Below are 20,457 nucleotides of genomic sequence, written 5' to 3'. Positions count from 1 at the left end.
AAATGATAGCGTACTTTTTACAGAAAGCTACGGAGACATGATTTATGTGGAACCCCTTCAAACTGACGTGTTTACCTTTCAGGACAATTTACGCTAAAGCTGACATGCTTTTGTCGCTTATCTACGCAACAAAGGGCGCCACAGTTCGCATTTTAAAGGCCAGTACGATACAAACGATCGTCAAGCAGCGTTTATTCGTTGTTGGCTGGTCTCCTTCGCATTTGTGTACTGACTGTGGCTAATGGTTGCTAACTGCGCGGCTTAACCACTTACCCACGAGTGTAACCCCAGAAGGATTTTGGGGTGACTGCGTGTCAAGGTCATTTCGCGCGGCGGCATGTTCCATTATCGCGTCGCGCGGTTGTGCTCGAGCACCGACTTCAGTGGCTTTCATGCCGAACGCAAATAAATCGACGCGACACGTCCGGACTGCATGCAGCATCGAACTTTCGAGATCGTCCTGGAATTCTGCCAATGACTGATGCAGCGGGAACCTTAAAATGTTTCATTGTTCACATTTGCTGCAAACCGAGAAGAAATAACGTGGCCTGTATTTTTTTGCAAAAAGTAGGTTTTATGCTTTATGGGAAATAAACTTGAAAACGTGTCAACAGAGATGGTAGTAATGAGAAAAACAGATTTAGGTTCTTTTTACCATCTTTTGCACACAAAAAAAAAACAAAATACGCTTTATGAACAACAATGACAAGTGACAAATCGAGATTTTAAGAAGCCACATTAAAAATTTCACTCCAATCGCAAAAAAATGTGTTTTAAACAAAACAAGGTAATTATTCGTGAGGTCGTTGAGTGCCTGTCAGTTGTGTCGCGCCATGTTTAAACAGTAGCCGTATACAATCTATCGATTTCCATCAGTTGGCGGAGTTTTGACGCTTGGATCGAATTCAAACACTTGAGTTGACGCCGATGGGGTGCGCCCTTTTACTTTCGGAAGGGGTCGGCCCCAGAATTCGACAGGTTACCAGGTACCAGCATCTGTTGAACAAAGTTTGCTAATGCAAATTAACATGTAAGCGTGTACATATGGGTTGTATTTTTATGAACTTGTTAAGGTTGTCGTGGGAATACAATTGACATTTGACCTCACGCGTCGCTGTGGGATGCATTAGTTTTGAGGACTTTGGCTTGATTCCCAGCACGAAACATCGCAATTGGCTCCTTTGGGTTGGAACAAAAGGTAATCAGAAATCGAATTTGTCTACCTCCTGAAAATATCTATATTGCCACAGATTACTTTGATGTTGTTTCGAATCTTCATGAGTAATGGTCGCTTCCGATTTTTGAGATATCACAATACAGACAACAAACCATGAAGCTATACGTAAGTTTTTTGGCAATTAACCAAGACACATTCAAGGGTTCGGAAACTTTATCCCAGAGGTCTATTGTGTGGCGTCTATAGGGGCGTCCACTTGCATTGACTTTCGGGTTAAAGCACGCGACGGCCTGACTTGATTTCAAATACGATAATTTGACTTAATCTTATCGATTGCCGACGAAGCTCCAGCTTAACTCGAAAGCGATACTCCCCTTTCCACAAGACCGTTTGATCCACCGCTTTCTGTTTAACCTGCCTCATGATCATTAATCAGAAAGCAATGCAGTGATGCATCTCCAAAATAATTCTATTTTATTCAAATGCTCGACGTCTAACGCGGCGGCATCGACTCGTGGCGTCACTAGCTGCAACGAAGCGCCGACAGTCATCAGACTATAAACTTTGACGGGTAGTTTATAATTATTCGAGTTAGTCCATTGTTTGTTTATTTGAGAGCAGCTGCGTGAAAAGGTCCTCTGCCCACGCCCACGTAAAGAGGCTCCTTGACTTAAGGATATGACGCCATTCGAAAGCATCTAGATTTACATTTCGGGGATACTCCGTAAGCCGATTCGTTCGCAGATCGCCTGGCAGGAAGGCAGATATTTTCAGTGCCCTGACAAATTCTTTTTATTTTTGAAACTGTCGCAATTATTTGCCAGTGGAGGTAAATATAGGTCATTTGCAACGCATGATGACGTGTCCGTCGCGCCTTGCTGGTGCTCGTTTAGCCAAATCTTGATGAGCGAAAAAGCTTTAGGGGCTGTCTCACGAAGCACCATTGCAGCCATTTTGTTTTACCTGGGTACGTTTAGCGTTGTTCGCACACACAGATCCAAGCTGCTTTTGTACAAAAGCGAAATCGCAAATGTCGTCTGTGATTAAAGGGTGGTGGGTAAAAATAAGTCAATAATTGTAATATGCTCGTTCAAAACCCTCATTCTTGCCTTGCTGTAAAAGTAAGCAGATTATTTGATACAAAGGAGCATGGGGTCCCTGAAACCATCACACATCTACTTTTAATCTGGCCTCAAACGCTATTAGGGACAACAACAGGTGTAAAAACAGGTGGCAGAGCAAATGACCTCTCCCTTCAAATACGATGCTACGTGTGCGTATCTTCTACGCGTCCATTGTCATAATCCGACAACACCGACTTCGCAACAGCGTAACCTGTTATTTATGCGCGGCGTGGTACAATGTTTTCCCACTGGCAAAACGCTGCCTTTAAAATAACCAGCCGCGAGACCTTTTGTATCCCTTTGTAAATGATTGCCAACTATCAGAAGCAATCGATAACCAGCAGTTTGCATCATTGAACGGGTAGAAGTTATGTAAGTTTCTTTGAGCCTGTGGCAACAAAACCACATTACCTATTCTTCTATCAACTCAATTTAATCAACAAAAGTAAGACTATTTTATGAGATTTTTCTTTGGATGGTAAAACCCTAGGACACTAACAAACTCTACATATATGTATACATTAGCCACCATGGCTCTTTGATGTTTGCGGCGTATATATACCATCTAGGTTTTTTATTGTCAGCATTTCGGTCTCCCGTATGTGAGAAAGCAGCTAGCATCAAAGGTGGTCTTCAAACCTCATATGACCTGCAACTGTGGCTCCCGAATCCCGATCTATCGTTAACACGCAATATCGCTGCCAGGTGTCGTGCGCTGCGGTGAATCACGTTTGTTGACCAGGTTTTATTGTGCGATGATTGGCGTCGTTTGATCCCATGCGAGGACGGCGATCCGCCGCTTAATGAACGTGGGAAAACCGGATGTGGCGCCAGAGAGGCTGTAAAATTTTGCACCGGAACCGATATGAAACGGACGCAAAGAGAGATGTCGCTTTCGTCTCGGAGCGTTGGTTTTGTTTGCTTGATTAGATTTAAAATTCGCGCGACAGATGTTCGTTTACACGCGTTGATGGACGTGTTTGTCTCGTGTAGCTTCCAGCGTGAAGATCACAAACAAATTTTCTCGCTATCCAACTACCGGTCGGGATTGGATTCGATCGAGATGTCAAACCTCATACTGCTATTTTCGTGTTTTCATGCCGGGCTAAAAATAAATCTAACTTTTCAAGTGAATTTTAATTCATTGTACCGCTAAAATAATTATTACCCCAAAATTCAAGTTCCTAGAAAGTTTCGGTTTGGGATTCAGTAACCATGTTTCCCCTGTACTTGATCGTAGTAAATAAATAGTGGGTGAATTGCCACAACGTGCTGTTGCGAATACTGTTTCTCAATGCTTGTCTGTTATCGCGCCTCCCACAACAGTTTGGTACGATACATACAATTAATAGCCGTCGTTCGTGCGGGTTCACCCGAAGTGTATGTAGTTTAACAAACGTTACGTGCTCAAACCAAAATCGAAACGGGGGATTGGAGTTAATACAGTCTCTAGTACATTTACCACTGGGGGTGGGGAGGGCGCCGTCGTACATATTGTTTAAACAACGTGGCGACATCTTGATTTGATGGAGGCTGGTGTACGCACGCGATATGTCGTGTAAGTTTAAATTACGACTTGGAGTTGAAGCAGTTCGTGCAACTCGCTTGTTGACTCGGACACGCTCCATCTACTATTATGACTAATGCGACTAGAGTGATTTTGTATGTAACTTAATTCCGAACTGTTAACAGTGTTAACTGTGCACAAACTGACTCATTTTTTAAGAGTTGACCAGCCTTAAGTAAACTTGTGTGTGAAGTTATATCGCGATAAGTTCTAATGCAAGAACTTCTAAATTAACAACAACATTTTGAGTAGTTATATAGAGATCAATCGTTTGGATGTATGTCTAATTTTCCCTGTGAGTTCTTGTTGCGTTGGCCCGTCGCCGCCACCTTGGCTACCGCGTATTTTACGATAAATTGTTGAAAAAGCCCAGGGCGGACGCGCAATGCACTGTCGCACGGCCTTTCCAACTGATTCAATTTTCGACAGACAATAAACTGATTTTGTCAACATTGTCGAGGCTTTGATGACGCCGAACTAAAACATCCTCCACATGGTTGGAATCAGACTCGTGTAACCCCGCCAACATGTCTCTAGCATGTGGAAGTATTGGCGGGCGCTGTTCCGACATAATACGTCCATTCGCGCGCGTCGCAACCTTGACACGCCGTTCGCACAAGGGCCACACACTTCTACTACCGCTGGCGTTTACGCATCGCACAGGTTCTCACGAGAGTTCATTCATAAAAATTGTACCGTTCTCAGGGTGGGTCGCCTCTTGTGATATCATCGTTCAGTTGCAACCTGACCTGTATTGTCTTCCCTTACTCTGTCAGTTTATCACCACGACATGCAGCCTTATTACATGGGAGTCCTGCCCCGCCTCCGCACGATTGATCTATTGTGGGCATGTTGTCAAAACCTGATGTGACCCTGCAGTCGCTTTGTCGTATGTTTCTTATAGCACTTTGCAATTAAGTGCCATGAAACGTGAGAGTAGCTCAATGATGCGTCATTATGGGATTTGTCGCTGATTATCCGGGATCAGTCGCTTATAAGATTGGAGTAGTGATAATCTATAGTGTTTAAGGAAGCAAATCGTTCCATTTGGAAGGCAAAGCCAATCTTATGAAAGATTTTTTGTACTAACTGCAAACATTAAATTTGTCATAATAAATACAGTTTTAAACCTCTGCGCAAATTAACACATAAAATATGCAGTAATAGTATTAATCCATACGAAGTAGTGCCTTTGGTAAATAAGAGCAAATATTAAACGCCAGAAAGGGGTTAGTTCCTGTTTACAGGATCTAAGTCCCGCGAAGCAATGGTTGTTCGAATGTACAGAAGCTTCCGCTGACGCTACTCCATACAGGACGCAAGTCTCCAGCAGGTCGCAACTCTCCCACTGCGCCAGGTTCTTACATTAATCGGAAACCGTACGACACTCGCCATGGATTGTCGTATCGTGCCTTGCAGTGAAGCACGACGACAGATCACGCACCTCGGGATCCCAACCCGACAACATCGCGCTGCTTGTACTTTGTGACACACGGGCCCCCGCAGGACGTGTCATTTTAGCGCCAAGTCATGTACGACGGGCGACTGCGCTTAACAGAGCCTTTATCGCCCCGGCAGTTGTTACCAAATCCGCTACAACGGCGCGTGGCCTCGTCCTTTTGGCTCACCGCAAACCGATGGCAACCCGTAATATATTGCATAGCTTTCATGCAACCACGCGTGGAGAAAAACAAGGAATTCCGTTCTTTATCGGTAAAAAATGTGTTGGCGGTTATACTTACAGAAAGCATAGTTGACCGGTTGTTGCGGTTTCGGTTCGCCGATAACGCATTGGCAAACAAACGTTTTCACCTACATTGTTTTTTTCCCGCATGTTTTTTTCAAAATAATCTTTGACAACAATGTTACACAAATACTTGCTCTCTTTTTGATGCTGGTGAAAGTTAAAAAAGTTACTAGAATACCTGAAGCGCGATTTGAATTTTTGCAACGCTGAAAAGTCTGGATTCCGCATTATAAACAATTTACTGTTCCAAAAATAAATTCTGATTTAAACAGGTTTTTTTCTGCCAATTGTAACCGGAAGCAATTTTCGTTTACATAGTATTACTAACACCACTTTTAGACATGTCGTCACTGTACGATTTGGATGCTTGCAACTTTCTTAGGAAATGCTCAGGTTTCGGTTGCTGACCTTTCGAAAAATCTTTTTTGCATTTCAACTACAGTTTACGACATTAGAATAATTGATCTACCCCAAACAATTGTCAGTTATTTATTTCCCTTCACTTCTACATTTCAGAAGCCCGTGACAAGTACAAAGGCTCTGGGGAAAATATAAACATTTATTCGGGGGACCTTCGTCGAGGTCCAACGCCAATCCGCACGTTAGCGAAGCCGCCTACTACGTCACAGCGCTCAAACATCGACGTCAGCAGATGGCGCGCGGCAACGTAAGCAACGATATTCGTATCGTCAATAAACAATCAAGACGAATAAAACTCAAGTACAAAGCGGCCCCTGGTGCGACCATATAAGGTTCGAACCAATTTTACCCCTTTCCGTTTCGTCTTTCTGAAACACACAGCTAGCACCGCAAGGGGCGTATTTTTAGCGCCGTCCATTGCCACACTTGCGCATTAGCAATTATCTACGCGGCCAGGCATAACGTCACATGCAAGTTTTTTACGGCCAGTGCAAGCGTCAGCTTTGTTATGGCCACGTCAGCAGCAAGGGTCGGTCCCGTTTCGCCTGTCGTGCTAATCTTTTTTTGTTACCGTGTGATTGGAAAGTTGGCAACAGGCAGCAGTTTCGAGGCTGCGGAGTTTTCGTCACTGCTTTCACTACTGACGAAAAACTACGAGCAATACGTCACTAGCGTTGCGAGCTTTCAATCATTGGGCCTGCAGCTATTTATTGCTCGGTCACCTAAACTTAGAATTATAGTAATTTATAATTTTGTTCACATGCAGAAGTTAAGTTTGCAAAATATTAGGCAAAATTTATATTTTACCCCATATTTTGAAATAAGCCGCAGTGTTTATGGACTGCACTTAGACTGGAAAGACACCAAACCACACCTTTCAGCTAAGAGAGGCAAGGCGCAATGACTCACCAACTAAACTCGCATATGGGCCAAAATTACCAACCTTGAAACGGGATTAGAAAAATAAACCTTTACTTTAGCACAAAACGGCCTCTGGATGCAACAAAGGCTATTACTGACCCAGAGTAGCCTTGTGACCACGAACAGGACGCCGACCACCTGAATTTATCTTCTCCACACGCGCAATCGGAAGCATGACGGACTTCAGTGTAAATGATCTTGTCCTTTACATGCAGTGCCACCCCTTATCCGTTTGTGATAGGTTGACCCTTCAAGAGATGTCGGGCGCCTGGGTACAGGATTACAATGATCAAAGTGGTGAATTTACTTTGTCAGGATATCCGTGTAACCGCAAAAAGTGCATTAGACGGTTTTGTCCATATAGTATGCCTCGACTCTGTAACGCACAAAAGCATTTGCGAAAATATGTTTGTTTAAAGTTCACTATTGCAACTTGACGTCTGTTATTTCATTTTTTTTAAATGTAAAACTTTTTCGGTAAGATGCGATTTTTTGTTTCACTTGAGTCTATGAATGTTTTTTTGAAGCATTTCCCTAAAAGTTTGCAGCAAATAGAAACGAGTGGAAAAATTATTGTATTAGTTTCATGAAACAATCTACCTTATACAAGTCGTCGAAAGACTGTCGAGACCCAACTGCAACGTTATTTTAAACCAAATCAGACAAACACGAGGGACTAGCGTCACTTGAGCGTGAAGTTATATGTCGCATTTTATTGCGAGTAGCTCATTTTTTCTGACATCCATATCTGGCCCTGGACCCTTACAATTTTGTTTGAAGAACGATCGGGTTACGTTAAACCAGTTCCACTCGCAAACAAATAACTTGATAATCTTTCCCAGGTGATGACGCGCGCAGAGGCGATTGTTAGGTGACCACACGAATGATGACGTCCGCTTACCAACCGCAGTTCCCCAAGGGAGGATACCCACAATGTTCTATTTTTAAACCCCTTTAACTTAATGGGATCAAATTGCAGACAGGACACATTATGGATTTTGGGACCCACGTCCAATATTACTTCACAATTCGAAAGACTCTGCTCTCCATCCATAACCATCAAGATATGATTAGCGAGAAATGGGAACGTCGTTACGCTTTTATTGAAGCAACGAAAGACGACGCGTGGGTTGCCCATTTCCATGCACTGTGGCTTTCGAAATATGGGTTTGGCAAAATGTCCTCACTAAAATTTGCTGGGCCGTGGTGGTAAAGGTGGGCAAACGTCACGTTAGTAGCGGGGTGTGGGAAATCGGCTGCCGTTGCAAGGTCTTTGTTTGTAGTGAACCGAAGCGACCGGCGGCGGTAACTGCTTCAAGGCCATCGCTGCTTTGCTCACTTGCTAACTATCTTTCATCTGTCAAATGCCGAATATCCAGATCAATGCGCTACTCCCGCGCACTGTCACTCTCACGTATTCCAGTAGGCTTGCGGCTGGGGCCGGCATTGAGCCTGACCCTGGAGCCAAGCTGTGTTTCCCCGTATCTTTCTTGCTTGGGTGCACACAGGAGCCGAACCCCCTTTTTCGCCGACAGCCGATGTTCCATCGTAAACCCCGGTTAGGGTTGAGCGCTTTGCGTTTTCGGGGCGCCTTTAAAAAGCTCAGTCGTCGTTCAGTGGGCGTCATTTTCCAATCGCTTTGTCGTTGATGTTGATACAGCACTCGGTAGAGCAAAGTGTCGTCGCGAGCTGTCAATTTAGTTAATGCACCACAAGCGGATTTGAACAGCACCGTGTTTACCTGCGGATCACTCAGGATCAGTTTTAATTTCTTCCACTTGATAATTATCACCAAGCAACGACCGGGAATTGCGCATCCGAAAGCCGCGGAGCCGTCATGACGCAAACTGTGCCGGATACTTCAGCATACGTCAAGGTAAAATACAATTATTTTTTCCTTTTTGTAGGATAGTTTACAATTTTGGTGAAAATCGTTTGCAATTGCGCAAATTAAATAAAATTTGCCGCGTGAGTTTTGATTCGGCCCAACCTCGTAGGTGTGTCTTCTTCTTGAGATCAAAACGATCACCGGATCCCGAGCCGGCAAATTCCAATCACGCGTGACTGTAACTGTCTGGTTCTTTATCACTTGTTAAGCTTTTTCAAATGCGTAAAAACAACAAATTTTAAGTACGATTAATAGACATTGTAGCGCTTTTTGCAGCGTTTAAACTATTTTATAACAGCCACCAAATAATAATTGGCAGTTTTTTTTAGTTTTGTTATCACCAACTTTTTGTCTGTGTACTGACCACTTCTCGCCACAGCGTTAAGCAATTAAATCACAGTTTAGTTGCCGAAATAAATAGTGGCAAAAAATCATGGCGCTAATGTCAAATCCGTCCCCTCAGGTTGCGGCAAATACAGGTGCCCGGTTTCTGGAGTTCCGGAGTCTCACTTGGTTTTGGCGTCTAGTGTTTTTCAGCACGATTACAAGTATTGCTCGTGTGAACCGCAGTCTGCTACCCGTATCACCCCAACTTAGTGACCACTCGCACGCCCTGCAGTGGGCGGGTGCAACGACCCAAGGTCAAAGGTCTTGACCGGGATTACCCCGCTAAACAGGCGACAACAGTCGTTGCGGCGATAATTAGGCGTCACTGCGAAATGATTTATCGCTGAGTTCTTAGTCACATTAAAAGTCGTGTTATTTATAACATTGGCGTCTAGAGGTTTTCACGTAATGCAAAATATTGTTGGGTTTCAGACTTTTTAACAGAAACATTAAAACTGCTGCAATTTGCAATTTGATGTTTCATGTACTTGCGCAAAAAACATTTAAGCACGATTTCTTCCTAAACTGAGAAAATAAAATCGCAATAAGCATTTACATTACATGTTTTGATCGAGTTTGAATTTAGTCATTCTGTACAAGCCGTCGGTTAATTGCGCGAATCATTGCGATTGTAATTGGGCGTAACGCTGCAAAACTCTGTCCCAACATCTGGCGTCTGGGTAAAAACCTATAGGGTGGTTTTGTGGGAAGTTCTGTATAATCTCGTAACAGGACGCCGTTCTTCCATTTGCGTCCGGACGTAAGTTTGTGTCCGACCTTGCAATATTTAATTTATTACACAACACTACGGTATCGACCAGTATAATGATTGTTTTACAAGTGAGTAAGTTTTCCACCACTATACTACAACTTTGGCATATTGTCCAGTCTAAATAAAGGTCAAACATGGCATGTTGGTCATCCGCAATATGAACTTTACACAAAAGCAGGTTAAAGTACATCGATCCGGAAACCGACTATATAGCACCGGGCGCTAATTTTCTACTCGCCCATGCTCGAAGCGCGCACCTCTCGCACCTGCAAAATGTCGCACGCCAGAGTACGTAAAAGTTGGTGAAATAGCATTCAGCGGAGATATGACGAAAACAAAGCTGGTAGTGGAGCGCGCCCGGACGCCAACACGTCCCATTCGGAAACACAAACTTGAGGCGCACGACAGACAGTCTCATCGTCGTCCTCCGTCCCAACAAGCGCGGGATATAAACGTGGATGTTTACATAAAATGTTTGAGTCCACATGGGAAATGAAAACTCGCGTATGCGTAGGTTACGTTTTTTAACAGTTATACCGCCTTTTTGAAACAAAATTTGAAACAATCCTTTAATATTTAATTTAACTGTCAGCACACAAACCATTGCTATCTCATTCAAAACATTGCGTGTGTGTTTGTAAACTTTGAACAACATATACTTTTCCAAAATTTCATGAAAATATGATGGGTATTTGACATTCAGAAGCAACATCAAAAGAACTTTGATTCTGACAAAAAAACATTGCTTTTGCGATCAGCCACCGATTTCAAACGAGGGGATGTTTTTGTTTTCTCTCATAAGAAGTATCAAAGTCGGCCGCGGCGACTGTTAATTTGTCGACATTCGCGAGCCCCAGGTATTGTTCCGCAACCAGCCCATCTCCGCGACACTCGTAAATCGGCGACGATCGCGTGTGCGTTCGGGCGATTGTTTACAGTTATCGCTAGCCTGGCCTCCATGAATCAGTTTTGCTTCTGTGCCCGTGCCACAATTTTGTCCCCGTGTGTGGCCATGTTTTCAAGAGCGCACCCCTAACACCCCAGCGCGCGTGTGGCTTTTAACCCCGCTGCCTTTGAATCTCTTTTCACCGGAGGTGGGTGACTAGGGTACGGTGTCCATTTATTTTGTAACTATAGACGATAAATGGTGTTTAGGAACGGCTTGGAAAATCGAGTAAGGTAGTGTGTTCACAGGTGGTCAAACTAAGTTTATGACTAAGGGAAAGTAAATCCGATTTATTCTTTACAACAAAGTATATGCAAATTTTCCAAAGTTTTCGGTAATTTAACAGTATCAGCCCCTCAAACGTAATTGAGATTGCAGCCATTAAAAACTTGCTCATTTTTTCCCTAACCAACTCGTGAAATGTTTACGGCAGCCTTCAGGTGATCAATCACGGTCGTTGTGCATTTTCCGGCGCGACTCGCGAGGCAGTCTTCTTAGTGGCTGACCAACACGCCTGTTTGACGTTATCTAATCTAGTGCGGAGACTTACCCTCTATGTTTTGATACGCCGGACAAGTACCAAACAGCTCAAGACTTTCATTTCGGCCCCAACGGTGCCGCCTCATCCTCTTGTCCTCGAGCAGTCAAACTATTTTCGCCGTAATCGCTTTCATGTTGGGTCCGCCGACGGCATGGCTGCACCACGACGGCGGCATGTCACCAGCGCCGGTAGTTAGCAACTCTGAAGTCCAAACCACGGCTCGGCTTTGTTGTAGCAAATTCGTTTGACCTTGGGGCGCGGGGGCGTGAAACATGAGGCAGCCAAGTGGTTACGCTACAAAGAACCACAATAGTTAATATGCTGCCTACTTGCCGCGATGTCGATTGAAGCAAAAGCATCGGTGAACACACTTTCATTGCCCGCTTTCTAAGCAAACACATTGTTGCAAGGCGCATGTTACGGTTCCGCACACGACGAAATGAAGCGCGACGTTTCAAATATCACCTTTAAAGATGCGCCTTTTGTTTGCCCGCGGATTTTATGATACATTTCGTGTCCAGTATATCAAACGCAATGCGCACCGCTCGAGCCTTTTGTCACGCATCACGCAGCTATTAAGATTTAATGAGCTCTCGCCTCCTTGACACGCCGGATTAGCCTGTCACGGCACCTAGTGACACGCGGGACAAGCAAGGCGTGAAGGTGTTGAACCATGTCAATTCTGTCAAAAGGCTGCACGATATCACCAACCAATCAGTCGTCGGTTATCCACCTTTGGCGCCTGCGTTGTTCGGCAGTTGACTTGTTTCCAAAGATGCGTTGATCTATCACAACCGCGAGCACCCAATCGTTTTATTTAGATCCAACGTGGCGTAGAAAGACATAAATTCGATACTAGTTTTGGCGCTTTAAAGGTGAAAAGATGTTAATCTTCCTATTTTGTTGTAGGAAGCTCTGTCCCTGGTCTGCGACGATAATTCGCTGTTCGACGTTTTCCAACATTCTCCAACACAGAAGTGCATCAAAAATTCATTTTACTCCACCACCCCATCCCCATCCGCTCAACCACCGTCTCCACTGGTGATGACATCACTTTCGTCGACGTCATCCATGTCGTCATCAGCCTCCTCACCGGCAGTCCTGGGAACGCCACCAAAAGCGCCGTTCAACCAATTCGGTGATGCAGATAACGGATCCACTGTCAATAGGTAAGTTAGTAAAACAAATTTTAAATCATAGGTTACAGAAATTTATTTTTTGTTATATTATATATTTTTTTTATATTTTTTTTTCATGCGACCAGGGCTTGGCAAACTGCAGAAAACCCGATGTTTTCTTTTTGTGATGCAACGTCCATGTACATCAGCGGAGGAAGCAGCGTAAGTAAATATTTTGCCAATTTATGAGATGCCAGAGTTATAAAGTTGTGTTTGCAACAGACTCCAGGAAACAGAAATTCAGGCTATTCCTGTGATGAGGATTACGGCATTAAAACTGAGAGAGTGGAATCGGGATTCGATCCCAAGTCCACAATGATGCAACATAGGTAAGACTGCGCTACTTTTTTTCTTTTGATAAAACAAGTTTTAGACGTCCCGAAACAATTGAATGTATGCATTTTGCAGCTCAATCACAAGCAATGGTTTTCCAAATAACGCACAGTACCATCCACAAATACATCATAATGCAAGACAAGGGCAGTCCACGTTTATAGATCCATCAACCCAAGAGAGCTCTACTTTTTCATCAAGTCAAAAAAAGGAAAAACGTGTACTTGTTCCAGCAGGTGAATAGAAAGATAATCAAATTTTGAATACAGTATGCATTTACTCATAATATATTTTATGTTGGATTTTTGAGACTTGCTGTTGTGTTGTTTGAGTTTTGGTGGCCGAACCAGTTTTGTTCTGTCTACAAACCCTCAAAAAGTTATGGGAATTCACAGTCAATAACACCTGTCCGATTTTCGACGTCGGTATTGTTCTCATTGGGTTCCTCTTTGCGAGGGCAGCGTTGCACCACACAATGTGACGGAACCGCGTAAACAATATTGCCCGCGTCGCATATTTCCCAGACCCCGTATCGGTACGCCGCGCCCCCTTATGTTGCCAATTGTCATACTCTACCTCCGTTTGAAGTTACCTTCAGCGCTGACAGCCTTTGGCGTAGTAATCCTCCTGTAAACGATTGAATCGTGTCTTGGGCGGAGTCCAGAGATCGCCACTGGCCGGCTTGGGGCTCTAGCGATAAAAGATCAGCACGATTCGATGATTGACGGTAGAGGCTTTTCGTGCCGCCATATTTAGCAACAATATGGAGTTAATTTCACCGAAAATTTCACACATAAAAAATGATTCTAAGTAGCGCTCCGTATGTCGCAAATATAAATTGGCGTAAGCGATTGAAAGGAAATGATAGAGATATAACACACACAATGCATGCAATGGTAATAAACATGATTTATGTTTATCAAGATCCTCTTATTTGGAGTCCTTATCATGTGATGTTGTGGTTGGAGTGGGTAGTAAACGAGTATGGACTCCACCACATCGACCTCGGCAAATTCTCGCACATCTGCGGGGCTGAACTGGGAAAGATGTCAGTCGAAGATTTGTCGCGATACACAACCCGATACAACAGTGAAGTTCTGGTGCAGCACATGAAGTTTTTAAAGCAAGGTGGGTAATTAGACGAAAATACTAACCTTTGTGCTGTCAAACTTGTTAAAACTGTTAACCTGTTTAGCCGCCATTCACCAACTTCCCGCCATCAAGTCTGAGAAGCTTGGCACCATCAACGCGCCATTGACAATAGAAGGTGAGTTGAAGTATCAACATGTTTCAATGCATAATAAAATTCCCTGCCTCTTCGAGTTACTGTTTCTCTCAGTGATCCTATAGGTACTTGGCGTCTCTGCTAGATACAACATGTTGGCTATACATATAGTAGGGGTATAACCGCGCAGTTAGCATCAACCACTGTTCACCACAATTGATGCGGGGGCACGCCACCCGTGAAGCTGGTGCAACTCGATACCGATTTGCAAGTTGAACCCGTTGTCTGGCAAAAGGCGCCGGGTCGCGGGTCAGGCGAATAGACAACAATATGACGTCACCCTCTATTTTCGCACCCTTTCGTCACCGTTTACTCGCTTGCTTTCACCGTGACTGTGAGATATTGAACATGTCGACCCGTCTGTCATCTTTGGCTGCTGGTGCTGCTTGTGCAGACTTCGGTGGCTGACAGATTCGCGTGGGTCCCCCTCGGTAAATTAGATTACCAGGATAACATGTAAACGGTAAAAGCTTTCTCCGTCTACAAAAGAACTAAACTATGATTGTAAGCGCAGTTTTCTTCTTCTATAGATTTTAGGTTCGGACCTGCGCTTTAACGTGTGCGAGACGTCAATGCACACGTGTTTATTTATTGTGTACTTTCCCAATCAGTGCGGCCATCAAGCAGGAATTAGTTGCGAAACTAAGTTCTCCAGTAAACAACGCAATGGGGCACTTGCTTGACATTTATGGTGCGCCGAAGTCAAGAAACACTAGACGTTGATTTAATGACCCATTTTGTCTAACGCTGGCACGCGAACACTTTCATGAAAAGGTGATAGCTGTGTAGAAGTTGCAACGGTCGGTTGCGCGTCGTCTGCGTTTAACATGACTGATACAAATTTACGTTGCCTCACCTTCTAGGCATCTTTACAGTGACGTGATAGATTTGTCTGTGTGTCCGCACCAAGTTATCGTCATAGCAAATGTTTTTGATTTAAGTCCCGTTCATCTAGTGTTTTTCTTGTTTGCTAGACCAATGTTCCATTAAGTGCCGGTGCTTTGCCGTATGTTATGCGGCCGTAAACAACATAAAACAACAGCCAAAACATGCAGAAGCGACAAATAATTGCCTTGTAAATTATTTTGACATGGTCTGCTGTCAAAAGTCAAGCGCCAAACAATAGCGTTTGTTTAGCCTTGCATACAGTGGTAATGGAATTGTAGCGCACTCATAAGCTTGTAAATGATGTTTCTCAACCGCAGAGCCATCTAACATTTCGTAATTGTTACGCAGACTACCGAGCAATCTACCAAGGAGCAGACAACAGCGGAGAGAAGTTATCACTAGAAGGTGCGGGTGAGCCCTGATTGCACTCTCTGTTTGTTGTGTGAACGTGATAATTGGTTTGTCGACGACTAGAGATCGGCCTCGCTTCCACAATGGCGCACGCCTTGTCTTTGTGCAATTTTTCACAGTCTAAATTGTATCGTATTTGCTTCCACAGAAACCTACAGTCTCCTCGGTCCTCTGTGCAGCCGCCTGTGCAAGCAAGGTGAGATAAATTTTGACTGATTTAAGGTGACTGAGTCTTTCCAGCCGCCCTTTGTAATCCGCTGGTTTACATGGTAATGGATAGGAATGTCGATTCGATTTAACGAGCAGCTGTTTCAATGCTTTCAGGTGGCGGTCAAATTCAACTGTGGCAGTTTTTGTTGGAGTTGCTGAGCGATTCAGTCAACTCGAGCTGCATCACATGGGAAGGTACAGGAGGCGAATTCAAAATGGTTGATCCTGACGAAGTGGCTCGCCGCTGGGGTGAAAGAAAAAGCAAACCAAACATGAATTACGACAAATTGAGCAGAGCCTTAAGGTTTGTGCAAATGTTGTACAAAAGTAGTGACAAATTTTCACTCTTATGAAATTTTCTTGTTTTATTTCTCAGATATTACTATGACAAGAATATCATGACCAAAGTGCATGGTAAGAGATACGCATACAAATTTGATTTTCATGGACTTGCCCAAGCGATCCAGGTGACAAACAACACTGAAAGATATGGATACACTTACACACAGGTTGGTAAAGCAAATTCTTTCATCTTTGGCAAACTTAGCCTAATTAAGATTTAGGTTTCTGTATATTAATTTCAACACTTCAGCGGCATTACATTACTGTAGCGATTAATTGTCTATTCTATACGTTACAATCTAGATTACTGCGTTCTCCAGTTTAAAAAACAAACACAATATTTATTACAGACGCCTCGTTTGCCCAGTTATGCTGAAACCCTTCAACAAACTGCACCACCAGTACCGCCACCAACAGCAGTCACTCAGTCGGCAGAAACAGAAACCTTTTCCTCTACCTCAACGTCTGTCAGCGCTTCCACTTCCCAGATCCCATCCGCAGACGAATGCAACTTTGTTCCATCGCCTTACAATCCCAGCACCTACACAGCTCAACACCATTCAAATTACAGCAACCGAAACTCATGGAGCGATTCATCAAGCACCATGTCTGGTTACTATGGCAATAGCATGGAGCCGGTTACCGGCGTATTGGACATCAATTCGAGATCATCGGCGCCCAATGCGCCAAACTATTCAGCAGGGATGTCATATAGTTACCCAGGCGCTCCCACTCAGCAACAGGACATGAGCTTTGGCGGATATGTCGATTCGAATGGCGTCTCACAGATGCCATACTACCCGGATAACTTCAATACGGCGACTTCACACGATGCTTTCGCCACTCACACGACACCATATTTGCCGCCAGCCAACTTAAATGGCACGTACACTTGCGGCCAGGAGGCCTACGCCACCCCGCAAACGAACACCGCGATTACTGACAGCTGCTACTCCACTCCAATGGAACATTCTGCCATGCAGTCGGGTGCCATGTACTAATAAGCCAATTGAGTTGTGTGTTTTTTCTTTGTACCTCATCTATCAACGGTTTAGATAAATGTTGCCAAATAGAATTCACTGTGCAGAACTATTTAATAAGCTCTAATTCCAATTGTTTCCTCTACTTATACACAGACATTAACGATACTAAGTTACTGCTGAACTTAATCTAAACCATTCCTTATGCTGCTATGTATGTTACTCAGTGGTACGACAGTAACTTATGCGGTTACGTTTGTTACTTCACTTCGCTTTCTTCATTTATTCTTATGCGTGTTTTTAAACGGATTTGCATTTAAACTTTGCCTTCAAATTTTGACTCTTCTGTATAAGTGCTGGTCCACTTACCAAAGAAAGTCACCTGAGTTTATTGTTGCCTTGCACAGTATTATCGTCTAATGTCAATCAGCATCAAGTATTTTGTATTTATCTCTTCTTTATGTCGATGTTGTAAATAAGATTTTCGCGCATCTGCTTCATGGCTTGGTATTTATGAGTTCCCGATTCGCACGTTTTTGTACACATTCCGAGTTTCGGTTTCAACATACCGACACGGATAGATTACATATGTTCAACAGATGTTCCATCACGTGTGTGGTCCAAAACGGTCGTATATGTTTTCTTATGGTATGCAACTTTTAATAAAAACAGAAAACAACTGGTTGTTTAGGACCTCTGCTAGTTCTTTGCTGAAGCGGCGCACGTCCGCTGTTTTCAAAATATAATTATCTCTGGTCGCTTCTCAAATGCTGCGGCTCGGTTGTGGAATATTACCCGGTATAATACGTTAGACGTGTTATCTCCTTCGGTTCTCGTGAAACCTTAAACCTGTTTGTCGTTTCTTTGTTACACCGTGACTGCATGGCAATTCGATACATGGCACAAAGTTACGTAATTAGTTTTACTTGAGGTTGACCTTTCACTGATGTTTTTTTAACAAAATAACAAAAACGGATGTCTTTGGCCTAAAACAGTGGTTCTCAACCTTTTGTAGACCGTGGCCCCCTAAAAGTAACTTTTCGGCCTCGTGGCCCCCTTGAAGTATCCCTGTAAGACCTGTGATCCCTTTAAAAAATTTAAATGGCAAACTCGTGTTGGAATTAGGTACTAATTTCGGCTTTAAACAGGTCGAATAGAGTAAACAAGAATCCCTAATCATGAAAAACCTCAAAATAGACATATGTGTAAATTAGTCAATAAAATAAGGAATAAAGTTGAAGTTATCAAAAAACAAAAAGGCTTTTGTAGGTGTTTCTGATGTATCTACAACCTACCTACCCTTTGTTTGCACATAATAGGCGTTTAAAAAGTCTAAAACGGCTACTGGGTTAATAATACTCTTTCCAGCCCTACAAAATCTACTTAGAGTAGAGTTGCCATATCTGGATGAGCAAAATTCCGGACGGTTTCAATAAACGTCTTAAGTCAGTGGTCGGCAACCGCCGGTCCGCGGCCCGGTACCGGTCCGCGAGGAGTTCGTTACCGGTATAGGTTTGCAGGTTAAATCCTATTAAACATTTTGCCCATGTATCCCGGGGATGATTTCAAAACGGTCCGCAGTGCAAAAACGGTTGCCGACCCCTGTCTTAAGCGACATCAAACATGCGTTATATCGCCTGTGGTTACATGTAACCATCCCAAACACTCATTTTTTGTCAAAATAAGTCACAAAACACAAAAACACAAAGTTTTACAGGATATACGGTCCTTTGAACAGAGTATCGATAGCTGCCAAGATGCAAAAAAATCACCAAATTGTCTTTAGTGCATGCTGAAAAGTTGTTTTGCACGAATGTAGGTAGCGTCATACATCAAAAACAGCGTGCTAAGGGGAAAAAAAATAAAAACTACTGTAGGTAGGTAGGTAATATAATAAAATATATGTTTTTACGCAACAAGACGCTGACATTCCGGATGTTTGGAGTGTTTTTGAAAATTACTTCCGGACAAAGATTTTACGTCGAATTTCCCAAAAATTTACCCTTATAACTTAGAGCAGCTTTGAAATCCAAATATTTAGCAAATATATTGTATTCACGTCCCGGCCGCCATTACACATATATTTATTATACATGTACACGGCCGCATAAACTCATCTCTGCGACGGCATGAGGCCATACGCCCGCAGGTTTTGCATCCATGTGATCCTACGCCATTAATGTTGGTTTATGATGTATAATTCGATTAAAACCTGAAAGATATAATTGTTAAAACTCTCATAAACAGTTTTACCAGATATGTCACAAATATGGCGATTACCAATTATATGATTGCCAATTGCCTTCGTACACTGCAGAAGCAGACAGCCACAAAAGGATTGAATTGTAGTACACACTCATGCACTTCTTACGAAACGCAAAAGCTTAAGAGTAATTGCGTACGATTCGCAATTTATGTAAACCATTTATGCATATGCGAAACCTAGAGAGAACGAATCCAATCACAAGCTGTTTCTAAAAGGCTCGTAAACATCAGAAAAACGCTCTCGACGATCACAATGAAAAAAAAAACGACGTATATGTCACTTGATCCAATGTATATCGGCGTCCTATCGGCTTATGGGGAAAAAACGGAAGGCAAATGTAAGGGAAGGAATTAAAGTAAACTGTTGTGCAAAATTGTTGTGCTCTAAAGGTAACTGCTTAAACGTAAAGTTAAGTTGAAACAAAATGGCTGGAAAGATAAAGGTGAACATAATGGTAACCACAAACTATATAAGCAAACATATAAAGCATGAATAAACCAGTGTGAAAGTATGAGAAACACATCATAATCAAACACACAAACTAGAAGTAAAAAATTACAAAAACACAATTGCTTCTTGTCGGACTTGCGTTCGCTGGGAATTGTACATGGGGAATGGACTATTTTATTTTTGATTTCGCAGTTGCGGAAATTCCATTGACAACGAAGCTAGACAAATCCGCTTCCTCGCCGCCGGAATGGTCGTCGCGGGAGGAGGCAACCACTGTTGGAGTCAGGTGAGGAAAACTTGGCTTTCACTACCGTGCCTAGGGGGGGTGGTAAAGTTGTTGAAGTGATTGCCTTGAAACAATTAACTCCTCTGCAGGTTGAGGACATTTGAACTTGTGGTGTTATATTACAAAGTCGAGGTCGACAACCCACCGCTTTGGGGGTCGCAATCTATTCGGGAGGTAAGTGGGTTTTGGTTTTCACGGTGCAACTGTGATGATTTTTCCAAGGTCCATGACTTCTCAAGTTACCGACAAGCCCTGCCTGGAAAGCGAAATGTCACCAACGCCCAGCGCCATAAGGGCAATGGACGATAGGCGACTTGGGTACATGTAACCCGGTACAA

The 20,457-nt window shown here is 43.3% G+C and overlaps 1 protein-coding gene across 2 annotated transcripts; it reads left to right on the top strand.

The window, feature by feature from the left end:
- The first annotated feature begins 7,544 nt into the window (after positions 1 to 7,544).
- On the top strand, positions 7,545 to 17,790 carry LOC145213924 (uncharacterized). 2 transcript variants are annotated; one of them, XM_080082332.1, is made up of 12 exons: positions 7,545 to 8,832; positions 12,400 to 12,659; positions 12,755 to 12,830; positions 12,891 to 12,997; positions 13,077 to 13,237; positions 13,926 to 14,129; positions 14,197 to 14,268; positions 15,523 to 15,585; positions 15,734 to 15,781; positions 15,910 to 16,099; positions 16,172 to 16,304; positions 16,488 to 17,790. In XM_080082332.1, the coding sequence occupies exons 1-12, from the start codon at positions 8,794 to 8,796 to the stop codon at positions 17,136 to 17,138; spliced, it is 2,004 nt and encodes a 667-aa protein (XP_079938458.1). In that variant the 5' UTR covers positions 7,545 to 8,793; the 3' UTR covers positions 17,139 to 17,790. The 2 variants fall into 2 exon arrangements, with proteins under 2 accessions (XP_079938458.1, XP_079938459.1); XM_080082333.1 differs by having other exon boundaries at positions 7,546 to 8,832; positions 15,523 to 15,579.
- Positions 17,791 to 20,457: the final 2,667 nt, after the last annotated feature.

The sequence above is a fragment of the Phallusia mammillata genome, chromosome 2 (assembly GCF_965637545.1).
Source record: "Phallusia mammillata chromosome 2, kaPhaMamm4.hap1.1, whole genome shotgun sequence".
NCBI classification, from domain to species: domain Eukaryota; kingdom Metazoa; phylum Chordata; class Ascidiacea; order Phlebobranchia; family Ascidiidae; genus Phallusia; species Phallusia mammillata.
Note: the sequence above shows the minus strand (reverse complement) of the source record. Positions and strands in the feature narration are given on the sequence as shown.